This window comes from Cherax quadricarinatus, chromosome 33 (assembly GCF_038502225.1).
Source record: "Cherax quadricarinatus isolate ZL_2023a chromosome 33, ASM3850222v1, whole genome shotgun sequence".
Taxonomy (NCBI): Eukaryota; Metazoa; Arthropoda; class Malacostraca; order Decapoda; family Parastacidae; genus Cherax; species Cherax quadricarinatus.
In genome coordinates this window covers 33,007,393-33,025,785 of record NC_091324.1, presented here as the reverse complement: position 1 = coordinate 33,025,785, position 18,393 = coordinate 33,007,393, and the positions used below count along the sequence as shown (strand labels likewise).

Sequence of the window (18,393 nt, the reverse complement as noted above, 5' to 3'; positions counted from 1 at the left end):
CAATCCCGGCCGGGGGTATGGTTTATTTGCAATCGTGTCATTACGATTTCTTGAGTAACACTTATCATCTGTTGACTGGGGTAACGAAGAGAGCTATCAATATGACAGTTTTCTGAACACTATACATGCTGCTCAAAGAGCGTTTATCCCATATAAAGAAATTAGATCAAATAGAAATGACCCAAAATGGATGAATAATAGGCTCAAATATCTACTAGGGCATAAGAAATTAATTTATAGGCGTATCAAAAGAGGTGAGGGTCATCTTATGAATCAGTATATTGACATTAAGAGGGACATTAAAAAGGGGATAAGAAAAGCTAAAAGGGACTATGAAATTAAAGTTGCTAGGGATTCTAAAACTAACCCAAAAAGTTTTTTCCAGGTCTATAGAACAAAAGTTAGAGATAAGATAGGTCCTCTTAAAAATAACTATGGGCACCTTACTGACAAAGAGAATGAAATGTGCTTGATTTTAAATAATTATTTTCTCTCAGTTTATACACAGGAAGACACTAACAGTATTCCAGTAATTAATTTTTACAGTGGGCTAGAAGAAGATAAATTATGTAACATCACAGTCACTAGTGAGATGGTTGTGAAGCAGATAGACAGACGGAAGCAAAATAAGTCGCCGGGTCCTGATGAGGTTTTTTCAAGGGTTCTTAAGGAATGCAAAATGGAACTCTGTGAATCATTAACTAATATTTTTAATTTATCTCTTCAAACAGGTGTAGTGTCTGATATGTGGAAGATGGCTAATGTAATTCCTATTTTTAAAACAGGGGACAAGTCGTTACCGTCAAATTACCGCCCAATAAGCCTGACCTCAATTGTAGGCAAATTACTAGAGTCAATTATAGCTGAGATTATAAGAAGCCATCTCGATAAGCATAGCTTGATTAATGATACTCAGCATGGATTCACAAGAGGCCGGTCTTGTCTAACTAATTTATTAACTTTCTTCAGTAAAGCTTTTGAGGCTGTTGACCACAATAAAGAATTTGATATTATTTACTTAGATTTTAGTAAGGCTTTTGATAGAGTTCCGCACCATAGACTGTTAAAGAAAGTGGCAGCTCATGGCATTGGGGGAAAAGTGCTCTCGTGGATCGAGTCATGGCTCACTGACAGGAAGCAAAGAGTGTCCATAAATGGGGATAAATCCGACTGGGGATCTGTAACAAGTGGCGTTCCACAGGGATCAGTCTTGGGCCCGTTGTTGTTTATAATATATATCAATGATCTTGATGAGGGAATTACTAGTGATATGAGCAAATTCGCCGATGACACAAAGATAGGTAGGATAATTGATTCAAACGTAGATGTTATGGAACTTCAGGAGGATTTAAACAAACTCTATTCTTGGTCAGAAAAGTGCCAGATGCAGTTCAATGTAGATAAATGCAAGGTTCTGAAGCTTGGGAGTGCCCATAACCCTAGTACTTATAAGTTAAATGATGTAGAACTTAGCCATACAGATTGCGAAAAGGACTTGGGGGTTATGGTGAGCAGCAACCTTAAACCAAGACAGCAATGCCTAAGCGTACGTAATAAGGCAAATAGATTACTGGGATTTATATCAAGAAGTGTAAGCAACAGAAGTCCAGAGGTCATACTGCAGCTTTATACATCATTAGTAAGGCCTCACCTAGATTATGCAGCTCAGTTCTGGTCTCCGTATTACAAAATGGACAAATTCGTTAGAAAACATTCAGCGTAGGATGACTAAATTAATACATAGCATTAGAAATCTTCCTTATGAAGAAAGATTGAAGACTCTTAAGTTACATTCACTTGTTAGACGAAGAATGAGGGGGGGCCTGATCGAAGTGTATAAGTGGAAGATAGGTATTAATAAAGGAGATATTAATAAGGTCTTGAGGATGTCTCTCCAAGAGAGAACCCGCAGTAATGGATTTAAATTAGATAAGTTTAGATTTAGAAAGGACATAGGAAAGTATTGGTTTGGAAATAGGGTAGTTGATGAGTGGAACAGTCTACCTAGTTGGGTTACTGAGGCTGGGACTTTGGGTAGTTTCAAATCTAGGTTCGATAAGTACATGAGTGGGAGGGGTTGGATTTGAGTGGGACTTTCACATCAGAGCTTATTTCTTGGGTGGCATTGAAAATTGGGTTGCGCAAATGTTTTGTTAGTGGGATGAATTGTAAAGGACCTGCCTAGTATGGGCCAACAGGCCTCCTGCAGTGTTCCTCCTTTTTTATGTTCTTATGTTCTTAAAAGGAGGAATAGATGTAAAATAGAAAGAGACAGGCGCTCCCTTTACAGGCGACGGAAAAGAATAACAGAGCGGCTAAAAGAGGTCAATATATCTGAAATGCGTAGGGAGACACTGGTCAGAGAAATAGCAAGCATCGAACTCAAGCTAAAGGAATCTTATAGGAGTCAGGAATCGCGGGAAGAACTAAAAGCCATAAATGAAATCGAAAGAAACCCAAAGTATTTCTTCTCCTATGCCAAATCAAAGTCGAGAACAACGTCCAGTATTGGGCACCTACTTAAACAAGATGGGTCCTACACAGATGACAGCAAGGAAATGAGTGAGCTACTCAAGTCCCAATATGACTCAGTTTTTATCAAGCCGCTAACCAGACTGAGAGTCGAAGATCAAAATGATTTTTTTATGAGAGAGCCACAAAATTTGGTTAACACAAGCCTATCCGATGTTATCCTGACGCCATATGACTTCGAACAGGCGATAAATGACATGACCATGCACTCTGCCCCAGGGCCACACTCATGGAACTCCGTGTTCATCAAGAACTGCAAGAAGCCCCTATCACGAGCCTTTTCCATCCTATGGAGAGGGAGCATGGACACGGGGGTCGTCCCACAGTTACTAAAAACAACAGACATAGCCCCACTCCACAAAGGGGGCAGTAAAGCAACAGCAAAGAACTACAGACCGATAGCACTAACATCCCATATCACAAAAATCTTTGAAAGGGTCCTAAGAAGCAAGATCACCACCCATCTAGAAACCCATCAGTTACACAACCCAGGGCAACATGGGTTTAGAACAGGTCGCTCCTGTCTGTGTCAACTATTGGATCACTACGACAAGGTCCTAAATGCACTAGAAGACAAAAAGAATGCAGATGTAATATATACAGACTTTGCAAAAGCCTTCGACAAGTGTGACCATGGCGTAATAGCGCACAAAATGCGTGCTAAAGGAATAACAGGAAAAGTCGGTCGATGGATCTATAATTTCCTCACTAACAGAACACAGAGAGTAGTCGTCAACAGAGTAAAGTCCGAGGCAGCTACGGTGAAAAGCTCTGTTCCACAAGGCACAGTACTCGCTCCCATTTTGTTCCTCATCCTCATATCCGACATAGACAAGGATGTCAGCCATAGCACCGTGTCTTCCTTTGCAGATGACACCCGAATCTGCATGACAGTGTCTTCCATTGCAGACACTGCAAGGCTCCAGGCGGACATCAACCAAATCTTTCAGTGGGCTGCAGAAAACAATATGAAGTTCAACGATGAGAAATTTCAATTACTCAGATATGGTAAACATGAGGAAATTAAATCTTCATCAGAGTACAAAACAAATTCTGGCCACAAAATAGAGCGAAACACCAACGTCAAAGACCTGGGAGTGATCATGTCGGAGGATCTCACCTTCAAGGACCATAACATTGTATCAATCGCATCTGCTAGAAAAATGACAGGATGGATAATGAGAACCTTCAAAACTAGGGAGGCCAAGCCCATGATGATACTCTTCAGGTCACTTGTTCTATCTAGGCTGGAATATTGCTGCACACTAACAGCACCTTTCAAGGCAGGTGAAATTGCTGACCTAGAAAATGTACAGAGAACCTTCACGGCTTGCATAACGGAGATAAAACACCTCAATTACTGGGAGCGCTTGAGGTTCCTAAAACTGTATTCCCTGGAACGCAGGAGGGAGAGATACATGATTATATACACCTGGAAAATCCTAGAGGGACTAGTACCGAACTTGCACACGAAAATCACTCACTAAGAAAGCAAAAGGCTTGGCAGACGATGCAACATCCCCCCAATGAAAAGCAGGGGTGTCACTAGCACGTTAAGAGACCATACAATAAGTGTCAGGGGCCCGAGACTGTTCAACTGCCTCCCAGCATACATCAGGGGGATTACCAACAGACCCCTGGCAGTCTTCAAGCTGGCACTGGACAAGCAGCTAAAGTCGGTTCCTGACCAGCCGAGCTGTGGCTCGTACGTTGGTTTGCGTGCAGCCAGCAGCAACAGCCTGGTTGATCAGTCTCTGATCCACCAGAAGGCCTGGTCACAGACCGGGCCTCTGGGGCGTTGACCCCCGGAACTCTCTCCAGGTAAACTCCAGGTACACTACCTACTATTTTCTACGCACCTTATTCTCTGTATATTAATCACGCCATATATTTCCCTTAAATATATCCTGAGTTTCTCAAGCGTGCGTATGTGTGTTTGTACTCACTTATGTGTGGTTGCAGGGGTCAAGTCATAGCTTCTGGCCCCTCCTATTCACCGATCGCTACTAGATCCTCTCCCTCCCTGTTCCGTGAGCTTTACCAAAGCCTAAACTAGGTCACTTACCAGACTATTCCACTTCCTGACAACTCTGTGCCTGAAGAAATACTTCCTAAAATCCCTTTGACTCATCTAAGTCTTCAACTTCCAATTGTGACCCCTTGTTTCTGTGTCCCATCTCTGGAACATCCTGTCTCTGTCCACCTCGTCAATTCCTTACAGTATTTTATATGTCGTTATCATGTCTCCCTTAGCCCTCTTGTCAACCAGCGTCGTCAGGTCGGTTTCCCTTAAGCTTTCATCGTACGACATAACCCTTAGCTCTGGAACTAGTCTTGTTGCAAACTTTTGCACTTTCTCTAATTTCTTGACATGCTTGACCAGGTGCTGCTGCATAGTCTATTACGGGCCTGATATACATAGTGTACAGAGTCTTGAACGATTCCTTACTGAGGTGTCGAAATGCTATTCCTATGCTTGCCAGGCGCCCATATATGATAGTTATATGGCTTATATGCGCTTCAGAAGATGTGCTCGGTATTATACTCACTCCAATATCCTTTTCCTTGATTGTCCCCCTAACCTGTACTCTGTCTGCAGTCTTCTTTGACGTTCCCCAATCTTCATGACTTTGCATATGGTGGGGTTAGACTACAGGAGCCAGTTGTTGGACCAGGCTTGCAGCCTGTCCTGATCTCTTTGTAGCTCTACTTGAGACTGTTCAACTTGAATTCTCTGCATTAGCTTCACGTTGTTTGCAAACCGAGATACCTCTGAATCTATTCCTTTTGTCATGTCATTCACAGATACCAGAAACAGCACTGGTCCTAAGTCTGAACCTTGTGGATCCCCACTCGTCACAGTCGCCCACTCTGACACGTCGTCACGTACCATTTCTCGTTGTTTCCTTCCTGTCAGATATTCTCTGATCCATTGCAGTGCTTTTCCTGTTATTCGTGCCTCCTCCTCCTCCTCCTCCTCCTCCTTCTCCTCTAGCTTTTCACTAATCTCTTGTGTGGAACTGTGTCGAAAGCCTTCTTACAATCCAAGAAAATACAGTTCACCCACCCATCTCTTTCCTGTCTTATTTCTGTCACCTTGTCGTAAAACTCCAGTAGGTTTGTGACACAGGATTTCCCCTCCTTGAAACCTGCTGGTTTTCATGTATAAGCTCACTCGTCTCTAGGTGCTCCACCGGCCTTTTCGTGATAAACTTCTACATGATTTTATATACATGTCAGTAACATTGGTCTGTTGTTTAACGATGCCTGCCTGTCTCCTTTCTTAAATATTGGGATCACATTTATTGTCTTCAACACCTCAAGTAGTTGTGTGTAAGATTGTTGTTAGTGGTACACACAGTGCCTCTGCTCCCTTTCTCAGGACCTACGGACAGATGTCCGATACAACCACCTTTGTGGTATCTAGTTCATTTAGCAGTCTCCTCACCTCAGTTGTGTGTAGTGTGTCCACACTTCTTCGTGTACATTTCCGTCCAGATGTGCCAGAGTCCTTGTTGTCTCATCTGGAAATATTCCCTTAAATCTTGTGTTGAGCACTTCATTTACTTCTTTGTCATTTCTTGTGATCTCCCTTCCTTCCTTCCTCAGCCTAATTACCTGGTCCTTGACTGTTGTTTTTCCTTCTGATGTGGCTGTACAACAGCTTTGGGTCAGATTTGGCTTTCGATGCTATGTCATTCTCGTATTACCACTGGTCATCCCTCCTTACCCATGCATATTCATTTCTGGCTCTTTAGCTGATTTCCTCATTTTCCTGAGTTCTTTGTCTTCTATACTTCTCTATTTTCTAGTGCACATAGTTTTGGCCTCTCTACACCTCTGAGTGAACCAAGGGATCATTCTAGTTTTCCCATTATATCTGTTGCACTTGGGTACGAACCTCTCCTCTGCCTCCTTGCATTTTGTGGTCACATATTCCATTATTTCATTTACTGTTTCTTCCCACAGTACCGCATGCAGGAAATTCCTCATGCCTGTGTAGTTCCTTCTTTTAAAGTCTGGCTTCTCCTGTCCTACATGTGCTGCTTCACTCTCCAATTTAACTCCAAAATATATTCAAAGCTCCGGAACACGTGATCACTAGCTCCAAGGGGCCTTTCATATGAACTACAAGGTAAATATGAGCTCCAGCCTTGCTGGTTCATCCTCCCCTGTGTGTCTCTCTCTAGTCGTGTCCTATCACGTTAGTGCATGGTAGGGATACTACCAGTACTACCTCTAACATTTTAACTCTCCACACTTCTGGTCTCCCATGTGACTCCAGCTTTTGTGACTGAAATCACCCACAACTAGTTACTTTCCACTACCCATATGGGCCACCTCAGCTAGTGTGTCCACCATTCTCATCATACTTGGTCTTGGCCTCATACTATTCTGTGGCAGTTTGTACATCACTGCAATCACCACCTTGAGACCCCCAGTCTGAAGTGTTCTTACTATGTACTCCCTTGCGTCCCTTGTGTCCATTCCTTCCATCTCCTCAAAACTCCACTGGTTTTTGATGAGCAATGTAACTCCTCCCCATTCCCTTCTGTTATCTCTGTCTTTCCTCAGGATCTGATATCCATATGGAAAGATCACATGTTTTTCCATAAGCTTTGTTTCCATGAGTGCTTTGATGTTTGAGGATGTCTCCATGATTTTTTCATGCCTATCTTCACATTTATTTATTCCATCTGCGTTGGTGTATGATACCTTCAGGTTCTTTTACAATACTGTGTTCTGGGGGGTTGTGGGAAACCTGGCAGGATACTATGGGAGGCTGCTGAGAAGGTGGAGATTGTGATGGGGTGGGGCTTTGGGTGTGGAGTATGGGTTGTTTTAGGTTTGTTTGGTTGTGGTGGGGTTGTTGGGACTTTGGGTGGTTCTGAGGACGTTGTGTTTCCTGGTTCTCCTGAGTCTGGGCTCCCTTGCCCGTGTCTATCCTGTACTCTCTTTCCTGTCCTTCGTGTCTTTTTATCCTCTCTCAGTTTATCATACTTCTCATGTTTTGTTGCAGTCAAGTTACACCTGCTGTTAATTGGAAGAACCTGTTTTGCACCGCTTCTGACTTGAAAATCAGTTTTACTGGACGGTTTCTCTCCCTTAAGTATCCCCTATTCTCTGAAAAATTGTCAGCTGTGTCATGTCTTTTTCTTCAAGATCCATAAAACAGGGCATAAAACGATGAGTACCATTCTTAATGGAGTTCAACCAATTTGTAATCGACTAGGCCTCATAATATCTTCCTCTAAAACAAGGATATTAACAAGCAAACGACATCCCCCACCCATCTATTTGCAGGGTGAATACATTAGCTACGTTAAAACTTAGATATCTTGGTGTAGATGTACCCTTTAACAAATCCACTATACCACAACTAAAAAAAGTGCAAAGATAGGCTAAATGCTCTCAAAGCTGTTGCTGGCTACAACCCCAACTATGGTGCTAATGTGAGAATCGTGAGAATGATGTACATAGCCTATGTTAGGTCCTTAATTGATTATGCTGCTCCCATGTTGATATTAGCTAGAGAAAGTTCTCTCCGACCCTTGGAGTTAATGCAAAATGAAGCTCTGAGAATTATTCTTGGGTGTCCCCAATCTACAAAGGTTCTTAATATGAGGAAGGAGCTTGGTATTTCTAGTATCAGTGATAGGATTGTTGAGATTAACACTGTACTCGGTATCAGAATGCTAAGAAATGAACCAGACAGTGTCACAATAAATCTTACTGAGTGTCTAGAAGTAAATACACACAGATCTAAATGGATTGTGAAAACATAAGAACATAAGAACATAAGAAAGGAGGAACACTGCAGGAGGCCTGCTGGCCCATACTAGGCAGGTCCTTTACAATTCATCCCACTAACAAAACATTTGCCCAACCCAATTTTCAATGCCACCCAAGAAATAAGCTCTGATGTGAAAGTCCCACTCAAATCCAACCCCTCCCACTCATGTACTTATCCAACCTAGATTTGAAACTACCCAAAGTCCCAGCCTCAATAACCCAACTAGGTAGACTGTTCCACTCATCAACTACCCTATTTCCAAACCAATACTTTCCTATGTCCTTTCTAAATCTAAACTTATCTAATTTAAATCCATTACTGCGCGTTCTCTCTTGGAGAGACATCCTCAAGACCTTATTAATATCCCCTTTATTAATACCTATCTTCCACTTATACACTTCGATCAGGTCTCCCCTCATTCTTCGTCTAACAAGTGAATGTAACTTAAGAGTCTTCAATCTTTCTTCATAAGGAAGATTTCTGATGCTATGTATTAATTTAGTCATCCTACGCTGAATGTTCTCTAACTAATTTATGTCCATTTTGTAATACGGAGACCAGAACTGAGCTGCATAATCAAGGTGAGGCCTTACTAATGATGTATAAAGCTGCAGTATGACCTCTGGACTTCTGTTGCTTACACTTCTTGATATAAATCCCAGTAATCTATTTGCCTTATTACGTACGCTTAGGCATTGCTGTCTTGGTTTAAGGTTGCTGCTCACCATAACCCCCAAGTCCTTTTCGCAATCTGTATGGCTAAGTTCTACATCATTTAATTTATAAGTACTAGGGTTATGGGCACTCCCAAGCTTCAGAACCTTGCATTTATCTACATTGAACTGCATCTGCCACTTTTCTGACCAAGAATAGAGTTTGTTTAAATCCTCCTGAAGTTCCCTAACATCTACGTTTGAATCAATTATCCTACCTATCTTTGTGTCATCGGCGAATTTGCTCATATCACTAGTAATTCCCTCATCAAGATCATTGATATATATTATAAACAACAACGGGCCCAAGACTGATCCCTGTGGAACGCCACTTGTTACAGATCCCCACTCGGATTTAACCCCATTTATGGACACTCTCTGCTTCCTGTCAGTGAGCCATGACTCGATCCACGAGAGCACTTTTCCCCCAATGCCATGAGCTGCCACTTTCTTTAACAGTCTATGGTGCGGAACTCTATCAAAAGCCTTACTAAAATCTAAGTAAATAATATCAAATTCTTTATTGTGGTCAACAGCCTCAAAAGCTTTACTGAAGAAAGTTAATAAATTAGTTAGACAAGACCGGCCTCTTGTGAATCCATGCTGAGTATCATTAATCAAGCTATGCTTATCGAGATGGCTTCTTATAATCTCAGCTATAATTGACTCTAGTAATTTGCCTACAATTGAGGTCAGGCTTATTGGGCGGTAATTTGACGGTAACGACTTGTCCCCTGTTTTAAAAATAGGAGTTACATTAGCCATCTTCCACATATCAGACACTACACCTGTTTGAAGAGATAAATTAAAAATATTAGTTAATGGTTCACAGAGTTCCATTTTGCATTCCTTAAGAACTCTTGAAAAAACCTCATCAGGACCCGGCGACTTATTTTGCTTCAGTCTGTCTATCTGCCTCACAACCATATCACTAGTGACTGTGATGTTACATAATTTATCTTCTTCTAGCCCACTGTAAAAATTAATTACTGGAATATTGTTAGTGTCTTCCTGTGTAAAAACTGAGAGAAAATAATTATTTAAAATCAAGCACATTTCATTCTCATTGTCAGTAAGGTGCCCATAGTTATTTTTAAGGGGACCTATCTTATCTCTAACTTTTGTTCTATAGACCTGGAAAAAACTTTTTGGGTTAGTTTTAGAATCCCTAGCAACTTTAATTTCATAGTCCCTTTTAGCTTTTCTTATCCCCTTTTTAATGTCCCTCTTAATGTCAATATACTGATTCATAAGATGACCCTCACCTCTTTTGATACGCCTATAAATTCCTTTCTTATGCCCTAGTAGATATTTGAGCCTATTATTCATCCATTTTGGGTCATTTCTATTTGATCTAATTTCTTTATATGGGATAAACGCTCTTTGAGCAGCATGTATAGTGTTCAGAAAACTGTCATATTGATAGCTCTCTTCGTTACCCCAGTCAACAGATGATAAGTGTTCTCTAAGCCCATCGTAATCTGCTAAGCGAAAATCTGGGACTGTTACTGAGTTATCGCTACTATCGTACTTCCATTCAATGCTAAATGTAATTGATTTGTGGTCGCTAGCACCCAGTTCCTCTGAAATTTCTAAATTATTAACAAGGGATTCATTGTTTGCCATAACTAAGTCAAGCAGGTTATTTCCCCTTGTAGGTTCTGTCACAAACTGCTTCAAAAAACAATCCTGAAATACTTCTAAGAAGTCGTACGATTCTAAATTCCCAGTCAAGAAATTCCAATCAACATGACTAAAGTTAAAGTCTCCTAGAATTACTACATTATCGTGCCTTGTGGCCTTAACAATTTCCTCCCATAGTAGTTTCCCTTGGTCCCTATCTAAGTTAGGGGGACGGTATATCACTCCTAAAATCAGTTTTTCATGCCCCTCTGAAAATTCTATCCAAACAGACTCTGTATGTGTTACTTCAGACTTAATACCCGTTTTTATGCAACAGTTCAAGCGATCTCGGACATACAATGCCACCCCACCCCCCCTCCCAATACTTCTATCTTCTTGGAACAATTTAAAACCCTGAATATGACATTCCGCAGGCATGTCCCGACTTTTTGAATTAAACCACGTCTCAGTTAAGGCAAATACATCAATGTTACCTACACTAGCAACTAATCTCAACTCGTCCATCTTATTCCTAGCACTACGGCAATTAGCATAATAAACATTGAAAGACTCTCCTTTCTCTTTACCCTTCCTGCTCATTTCTATTTTTCTACTAAACCTATTACTGTCCTTATCACCCAAGGTCCCTGGCTTTTCAATATCTATCTCGTTCTTATTATTACTAGTTCCCCTAGAACTCGTAATATTACTACACTGGGACTTCACTGTTTTCCTGCCAAAACCCATACCACTAACTATTCCTAGTTTAAAGTCCTAACTGCTCCCTCCACTGCAGTTGCCAGTGCTCCCACCCCACACCTAGATAAGTGAACCCCATCCCTAGCATACATGTCATTTCTGCCATAGAAGAGGTCCCAGTTGTCAATGAATGTTACCGCATTTTCCTTACAGTATTTGTCCAGCCAGCAATTGACACCAATTGCCCTGGACAACCATTCACTTCCAACTCCCCTCCTTGGCAAAATACCACATATGAGAGGGTTCCCACCCTTACTTCTAATTATTTCTATTGCTGACCTATACCTGCTAATCAGGTCCTCACTCCTACGTCTGCCAACATCGTTGCCTCCAGCACTGAGACAGATAATAGGATTGCTCCCATTACCTCTCATGATGTCATCCAGACGGCTAACAATATCCTCCATCCCAGCCCCAGGAAAGCAAACTCTCTGTCTCCTACTCCTGTCCTTCAAGCAGAACGCCCTATCCATATACCTAACTTGGCTATCCCCAACAACAACAATATTCTTACCTTCCTTAATGTCTTTCGTCGTGTCGTTCCCAGTAGTCAACTCACATTCGTCCGGTAGCACTGAGAATGTATTGGATGTTTCCACAACAGTTTCCACGGCAGTCTCTTTCCTCTTCATCGTTTCTACCTTTCCATTCGTCTTCTTGATCGTCAACTTCTTTCCCTGCTGTCCAGCCACTGACCAGTTTCCCTTCTTGACCTGAGGACTCAACACAGGAGGATTACTACGAATAACACAGGAGGATTACTACGAAAACACAGGAGGATTACTACTGAATTTTTTAACCTGCATGAACTATATCACTGTAGACAACAAGAGCATTTCACCCCTCCTTGGAAGATGTGTTCATTTAATATCACACACCTGCAAGTCCCTCCCAAGAAGCTCATTGCTATACACAAATAACCCGCACATAAAAGACAGAAGCTTACGACGACGTTGAAGAAGAAATTTCTCGCCTAGCTGGTAGTAATAAGTTATCACAAGTTATATACACTGATGGATCTAAACAGGAGTCTTCTGGCAGGGCTGCATCTGCTCTTGTTGCCACCTCCCTAGTTAAGAAGTAAGGCATAAGAATTAACAACTGGGCGTCTACACTGCAAACTGAATTGTTTGCAATCCTAATGGCGCTTAAGCTAACATATGACACTGAGCTTGACTCTATCATCATTACTGATTCAATGTCATCATTGAAGGCTCTTGACTCGTATAATGACTCCAACAACATGCTCATCGGAGAAGCCAGGTACAGATACTCAAAAATCAGAGATAAAGGAATTAAATGTACAATTGCTATGGATCCCATCACACATTGGATTACTCCTTCATGATAAAGTTGATATGTTAGCCAAGAAGAATATCCAGAAGGAGAATGTAGAATATAACTTTGGTATATCTGTGTCTAGCATTAGGAATAATATTAGGAGAGAAGTAAATAATTAAAATAATTGTTATAGCAATACAATTAGAAGCCTGAGTAGATCTATAACCCACTATGATAACATGAACGTAGATAAGTATGTTTATGGAGCAACTTGCAATGTGAACAGATTGACTGATGTTGTAGTGGCCAGGCTTAGGCTTGGTTACAAGTACTTCTGGCAGTTTGGGAGACACACAGATGATGATCAAACTAAATGTAAATTATGTGATCAGGCATATGGTCACTGTCTTGAACACTATGTGCTTAATTGTCCACTTATTGAGGAATACAGAGACAGACAGTATAATAACCTATGTGACGTGTCAGGATATCTTATTAATGAAAATAAGATACCAGATATACTAAGCAAATTTCCTAAATTTGCATGTAACAGATAAGTGAACTGTAGATATGTAGATAAAAAAAACCATATGTACAGGTACCTGTTAACCCTTTTGGGGCCTAGTTCCTAGACCTTTCGTGTATCCATATACTCTTGCGCTACCGTCCACAGGATGGATATGAGGTGCACAATAAACTAGCCACTTCGGTGGCAAAAATCTAAATCTAATCTCTTCCTCTCCTGTTCTTTCATGATATTTTCAATTTCTTTTTCCTCCCCGTGTCATCTTTCTTTGTATGTTGTCCTTTCGGCCTCCCAAATGCCATGAACAATGATTGACCTCTTCCTTTCATCCTTCCACTGCATTTCTCTTAGTATTTCATGATCCAATTTAAGCATCTCCATTGCTGCTTTCCTTACCATTACTTGGATCCTTCGATGGCCTGATAGTGCCTCTGCAGAGGACCTGTCTTCTTCCCTTTCTTCAGTTCCCCTGTGTGTGTGTGTGTGTGTGTGTGTGTGTGTGTGTGTGTGTGTGTGTGTGTGTACTCACCTATTTGTACTCACCTATTTGTGGTTGCAGGGGTCGAGTCCTAGCTCCTGGCCCCGCCTCTTCACCGGTTGCTACTAGACCCTATCTCTCCCCGCTCCATGAGCTTTATCAAACCTCGTCTTAAAACTGTGTATGGTTCCTGCCTCCACTACGTCATTTTCTAGGCTATTCCACTGCCTTACAACTCTATGACTGAAGAAATACTTCCTACTATCTCTCTGACTCATTTGTGTCTTCAACTTCCAATTGTGGCCTCTTGTTTCTGTGTCCCCTCCCTGGAACATCCTGTCCTTGTCCACCTTGTCTATTCCACGCAGTATTTTATATGTCGTTATCATGTCTCCCCTGACCCTCCTGTCCTCCAGTGTCGTCAGGCCGATTTCCCTTAATCTTTCTTCATAGGACATTCCCCTTAGCTCTGGAACTAACCTTGTTGCAAACCTTTGTACTTTCTCTAGTTTCTTGACGTGCTTTATCAAGTGCGGGTTCCAAACAGGTGCTGCATACTCCAGTATGGGCCTGACATACACGGTGTACAGTGTCTTGAATGATTCCTTACTAAGGTGTCGGAATGCTGTTCTCAGGTTTGCCAGGCGCCCATATGCTGCAGCAGTTATCTGATTGATGTGTGCTTCCGGAGACATGCTCGGTGTTATACTCACCCCAAGATCTTTCTCCTTGAGTGAGGTTTGCAGTCTTTGGCCACCTAGCCTATACTCTGTCTGTGGTCTTCTGTGCCCTTCCCCTATCTTCATGACTTTGCATTTGGCAGGATTAAATTCGAGAAGCCATTTGCTGGACCAGGTGTCCAGTCTGTCCAGGTCTCTTTGAAGTCCTGCCTGGTCCTCATCAGATTTAATTCTCCTCATTAACTTCACATCATCTGCAAACAGGGACACTTCTGAGTCCAACCCTTCCGTCATGTCGTTCACATATACCAAAAATAGCACTGGTCCTAGGACCGACCCCTGTGGGACCCCGCTCGTCACAGGTGCCCACTGTGATACATCATTACGTACCATGACTCGTTGTTGCCTCCCTGTCAGGTATTCTCTGATCCATTGCAGTGCCCTTCCTGTTATATGCGCCTGATGCTCTAGCTTCTGCACTAATCTCTTGTGAGGAACTGTGTCAAAGGCCTTCTTGCAGTCCAAGAAGATGCAATCAACCCACCCCTCTCTCTCTTGTCTTACTTCTGTTATTTTATCATAAAACTCCAGAAGGTTTGTGACACAGGATTTGCCTTCCGTGAATCCGTGCTGGTTGGCATTTATACTCCTGTTCCGTTCCAGGTGCTCCACCACTCTCCTCCTGATAATCTTCTCCATAATTTTGCATACTATACACGTCAATGACACAGGTCTATAGTTTAGTGCCTCTTTTCTGTCTCCTTTTTTGAAAATGGGAACTACATTTGCTGTCTTCCATACCTCAGGTAGTTGCCCAGTTTCCAGGGATGTGTTGAAGATTGTGGTAAGTGGTACGCACAACATATCTGCTCCCTCTCTAAGGACCCATGGAGAGATGTTGTCCGGTCCCATTGCCTTTGAGGTATCGATGTCCCTTAGCAGTTTCTTCACCTCCTCCTCATCTGTATGTATGTCGTCCAACACTTGTTGGTGTATTCCTTGTTGGTGTCCCCATCTGGTCTGTCCCCCCAGAGTCCTTCCTGTCTCTACTGTAAATACTTCCTTAAATCTCGTGTTGAGCTCCTCACATACCTCTTGATCGTTTCTTGTGAGTTCTCCACCTTCTTTCCTCAGCCTTATCACCTGGTCCTTGACTGTTGTCTTCTTCCTAATGTGGCTATACAGCAGTTTCGGGTCAGATTTGACTTTCGATGCTATGTCGTTTTCATACTGTCGCTGGGCCTCCCTCCTTATCTGCGCATACTCGTTTCTGGCTCTTCTACTAATCTCCTTGCTTTCCTGGGTCCTATGCCTCCTGTACCTTTTCCATTCTCTGTTGCACTTAGTTTTTGCCTCCCTACACCTTCGGGTAAACCAAGGACTCGTCTTGGTCTTCCTATTATTTCTGTTTCCCTTGGGAACAAAACTTTCCTCTGCCTCCTTGCACTTTGTTGCCACATATTCCATCATCTCGTTTACTGATTTTCCTACCATTTCTCTGTCCCACTGAACCTCCTGCAGGAAGTTTCTCATACCTGTGTAGTCCCCCCTTTTATAGTTTGGCCTGTCCCCTTCCGTTCCTGTTACCTTCTCCACTTGTAACTCTACTATATAGTCAAAACTCAGAACCACATGATCGCTAGCTCCAAGGGGCCTCTCGTAAGTGATGTCCTCGATGTCTGAACTGCTCAGGGTGAACACAAGATCCAGTCTTGCTGGCTCGTCCTCCCCTCTCTCTCTGGTTGTGTCCCTGACATGTTGATGCATGAGGTTTTCAAGTGTGTGTGTGTGTGTGTGTGTGTTAAATAGAGAGCGAGTGAGTGTAGAAGAATCTATATGAGACTTAACACAACTATTTATATCAATGTTTATAAAGTATTCTTGTGGGTTACAGGAAACACCACTGAGATTGTTGTGGGGCTGTACAACAAATACAGACCAGTATTTGACTCTCGTCTCTTGCAAGTGATGGAGAAGAGATATCAGAAACATCTTCGAGCTTTCAGCAAGACAGCCATGAAGAGGAAGAGGAAGATTATCAAACGTAAAAGAGGACGTCAACACATTGTGACTGCGGCTGAAAATATGATAATGAGTTGAAAGTGTTACTGCCTGTTATGATGATGGAAATGGTGGAATTGATGATGATAGTGTTGGTGGCGATTATAATGAGATGCTGGTGATAACAACGTTAATAATGAATGAATTTTGATAGTGACGTTTGCGTTATGACAGTAATGCTTTTGTTATGACAGCAATGTTTGTATTATGACAGTAATGATTGTGTTATGACAGCAATGTTTGTATTATGACAGTAATGATTGTGTTATGAGTGTGATGTTTATGTTATGACAGTGATGTTTGTGAGATGACAGTAATGTTTGTTTTTTGACAGTGATGTCTGTGAGATAATAGTAATGTTTGTGTTATGACAGTGATGTTTGTGAGATGACAGTAATGTTTGTGTTATGACAGTAATGTTTGTGTTATGACAGTAATGTTTGTGTTATGACAGCAATGGTTGTTTTTGAGTGTGATGTTTGTGTTATGACAGTGATGTTTGTAAGATAACAGTAACGTTTGTGTTATGACAGTAATGTTTGTGTGATGACAGTGATGGTTGTGTTAGTGCGATGAGAGTGATAATTATGTGATGTAAGTGTGATGACAGTGAGGGTTGTGTGATGTCACTGTTGTGTGTGTTAATAATGATGGTAGAGACGTGTGGAAAATATCACTTTAATTTTCCAGAGCCCGTTCAGCCATCACCCAGGTGGTAGTTAAAGGGGAGACGCCTAGACAGGTGTCAATTCTGTATATATTTAATTACTGAAACCTAGCCTAGTAACTCCTTAGGCTAATTATGCACTACAGTTACTACTTACTACTACATTTATTTAGGCTAAGTTTATCTTAACGTAGTAATTACACTAGCTATATATTAAACAGGCAGTAGGCACTTTCAGCCTGCCAGTTTGAGTACCCACGGGTAGGCTGGGCGACGGCAGGCAGTCACATTTCAGCAGTGAGAAGGGCGACTACCCCTCCACAGAACCCTGCGCAGTGAATTACCATTTGTATACCATACGACCCACCGGTAGTAGGTTGGTAGACAGCAACCACCCAGGGAAGTACTACCGTCCTGCCAGATGACTGTGAAACAAAAACCTGTAACTGTTTTGCATGATGGTAGGATTGCTGGTTTCTTTTTCTGTCTCATAAACACGCTAAGATAACAGGGATATCTTGCTACTCCTACTTACACTTTGGTCACACTTCACAGACACGCACATGCATATATATATATATACATACATCTAGGTTTTTCTCCTTTTTCTAAATAGCTCTTGTTCTTTTTTATTTCTTCTATTGTCCATGGGGAAGTGGAAAAGAATCTTTCCTCCGTAAGCCATGCGTGTCGTATGAGGCGACTAAAATGCCGGGAGCAATGGGCTAGTAACCCCTTCTCCTGTATACAATTACTAAAAAAGAGAAGAAGAAAAACTTTATAAAACTGGGTTGCTTAAATGTGCGTGGATGTAGTGCGGATGACAAGAAACAGATGATTGCTGATGTTATGAATGAAAAGAAGTTGGATGTCCTGGCCCTAAGCGAAACAAAGCTGAAGGGGGTAGGAGAGTTTCAGTGGGGGGAAATAAATGGGATTAAATCTGGAGTATCTGAGAGAGTTAGAGCAAAGGAAGGGGTAGCAGTAATGTTAAATGATCAGTTATGGAAGGAGAAAAGAGAATATGAATGTGTAAATTCAAGAATTATGTGGATTAAAGTAAAGGTTGGATGCGAGAAGTGGGTCATAATAAGCGTGTATGCACCTGGAGAAGAGAGGAATGCAGAGGAGAGAGAGAGATTTTGGGAGATGTTAAGTGAATGTATAGGAGCCTTTGAACCAAGTGAGAGAGTAATTGTGGTAGGGGACTTGAATGCTAAAGTAGGAGAAACTTTTAGAGAGGGTGTGGTAGGTAAGTTTGGGGTGCCAGGTGTAAATG

The 18,393-nt window shown here is 41.8% G+C and overlaps 1 protein-coding gene across 1 annotated transcript in view; it reads left to right on the top strand.

Moving 5' to 3' along the window:
* The window catches only part of Naglu (N-acetyl-alpha-glucosaminidase), a 443,026-nt gene extending 425,292 nt beyond the window's left edge, over nucleotides 1-17,734 (top strand). The window contains exon 19 of the mRNA XM_070091031.1: nucleotides 16,281-17,734. Within this exon, the coding sequence (XP_069947132.1) occupies nucleotides 16,281-16,486 (206 nt within the window). The 3' untranslated portion in view covers nucleotides 16,487-17,734. The remainder of the gene's footprint in view (nucleotides 1-16,280) is intronic.
* The last annotated feature ends 659 nt before the right edge of the window (nucleotides 17,735-18,393 follow it).